The following is an 805-nucleotide window of genomic DNA, read 5'->3' as shown; positions in this document are numbered from 1 at the left end:
GCCACGTTTACTTATGGTGGTGGCTCGATGGAGGTGCACGTCGGTGACCTCGAGGCGCCACTGGTGATGCGTCTAGACAGCGCGGGGTGCGCTGTCGCCCAAGAAGATTTTTGTGCAACATTGCTGCGCAGTCTGTCAAGTTCGTACGACGGTCGTATGCAGGCGTACCGTATGTCGGCGGACAAGCTCATTTTCTCAGACATCGTTAATCGAGTGTTTGAGGAGGAAGCGCGTCAACACGAGCTGGGCATCAAGGAGGGGCGCACTGCGATGCTGGCCGGCCTTGCCAAGAATAAAAACAAAGTCAAGAAAAAAAAGGCGCGTGCTGGAGATGTGGTAGTGTCGGACACTACCAGCGCGATTGTCGAAAAGGCTCCGAACAAAAAGACGAATACCATATTGCGTTCTGTGCGCTGGTTAGTGAGAGCGGCTTTCATGGGACTCGATCCCAAGCAGCTTGCGTTGACGCGAGATCCATAACCCACTGCGCCAACATGGCAATAGCCATATCCAGTCCAAGCTTTATAAATAACAATTGGGTTTTGGATAGCGGAGCATTCAACCATATGTGCGGCGCACTCGATATGTTTGTCGACTATGAACATCTTAGTGCGCCAATGTACATAACGGTCGCCAAAGTCGGGATCAAGATGGTCGTTGTTGAAAGAGGTACCGTTGCACTCAATATGCGTGTAGGTAAGCGCGTGTTTGCCGCCCGACTTGAGAACACGTTACATGTTCCAGAGCTCACACAGAACTTGTTTTCGGCGTCATCAGCAATGGCAAAGGGAATGTCGATCGAAAA

The 805-nt window shown here is 51.4% G+C and overlaps 1 protein-coding gene across 1 annotated transcript; it reads left to right on the top strand.

Annotated features, from left to right (window-relative positions):
- Positions 1-27: 27 nt before the first annotated feature.
- On the top strand, positions 28-480 carry PHALS_06594 (uncharacterized protein; the record flags this gene model as incomplete). The annotated part of the gene is made up of 1 exon (XM_024719910.1): positions 28-480. The coding sequence occupies one exon, from the start codon at positions 28-30 to the stop codon at positions 478-480; it is 453 nt and encodes a 150-aa protein (XP_024585162.1).
- Between the last annotated feature and the right edge of the window lie 325 nt (positions 481-805).

This window comes from Plasmopara halstedii, assembly GCF_900000015.1.
Source record: "Plasmopara halstedii genome assembly, contig: Scaffold_3060, whole genome shotgun sequence".
Classification (NCBI taxonomy): Eukaryota; Oomycota; class Peronosporomycetes; order Peronosporales; family Peronosporaceae; genus Plasmopara; species Plasmopara halstedii.
This window is presented reverse-complemented; position numbering and strand designations above follow the sequence as displayed.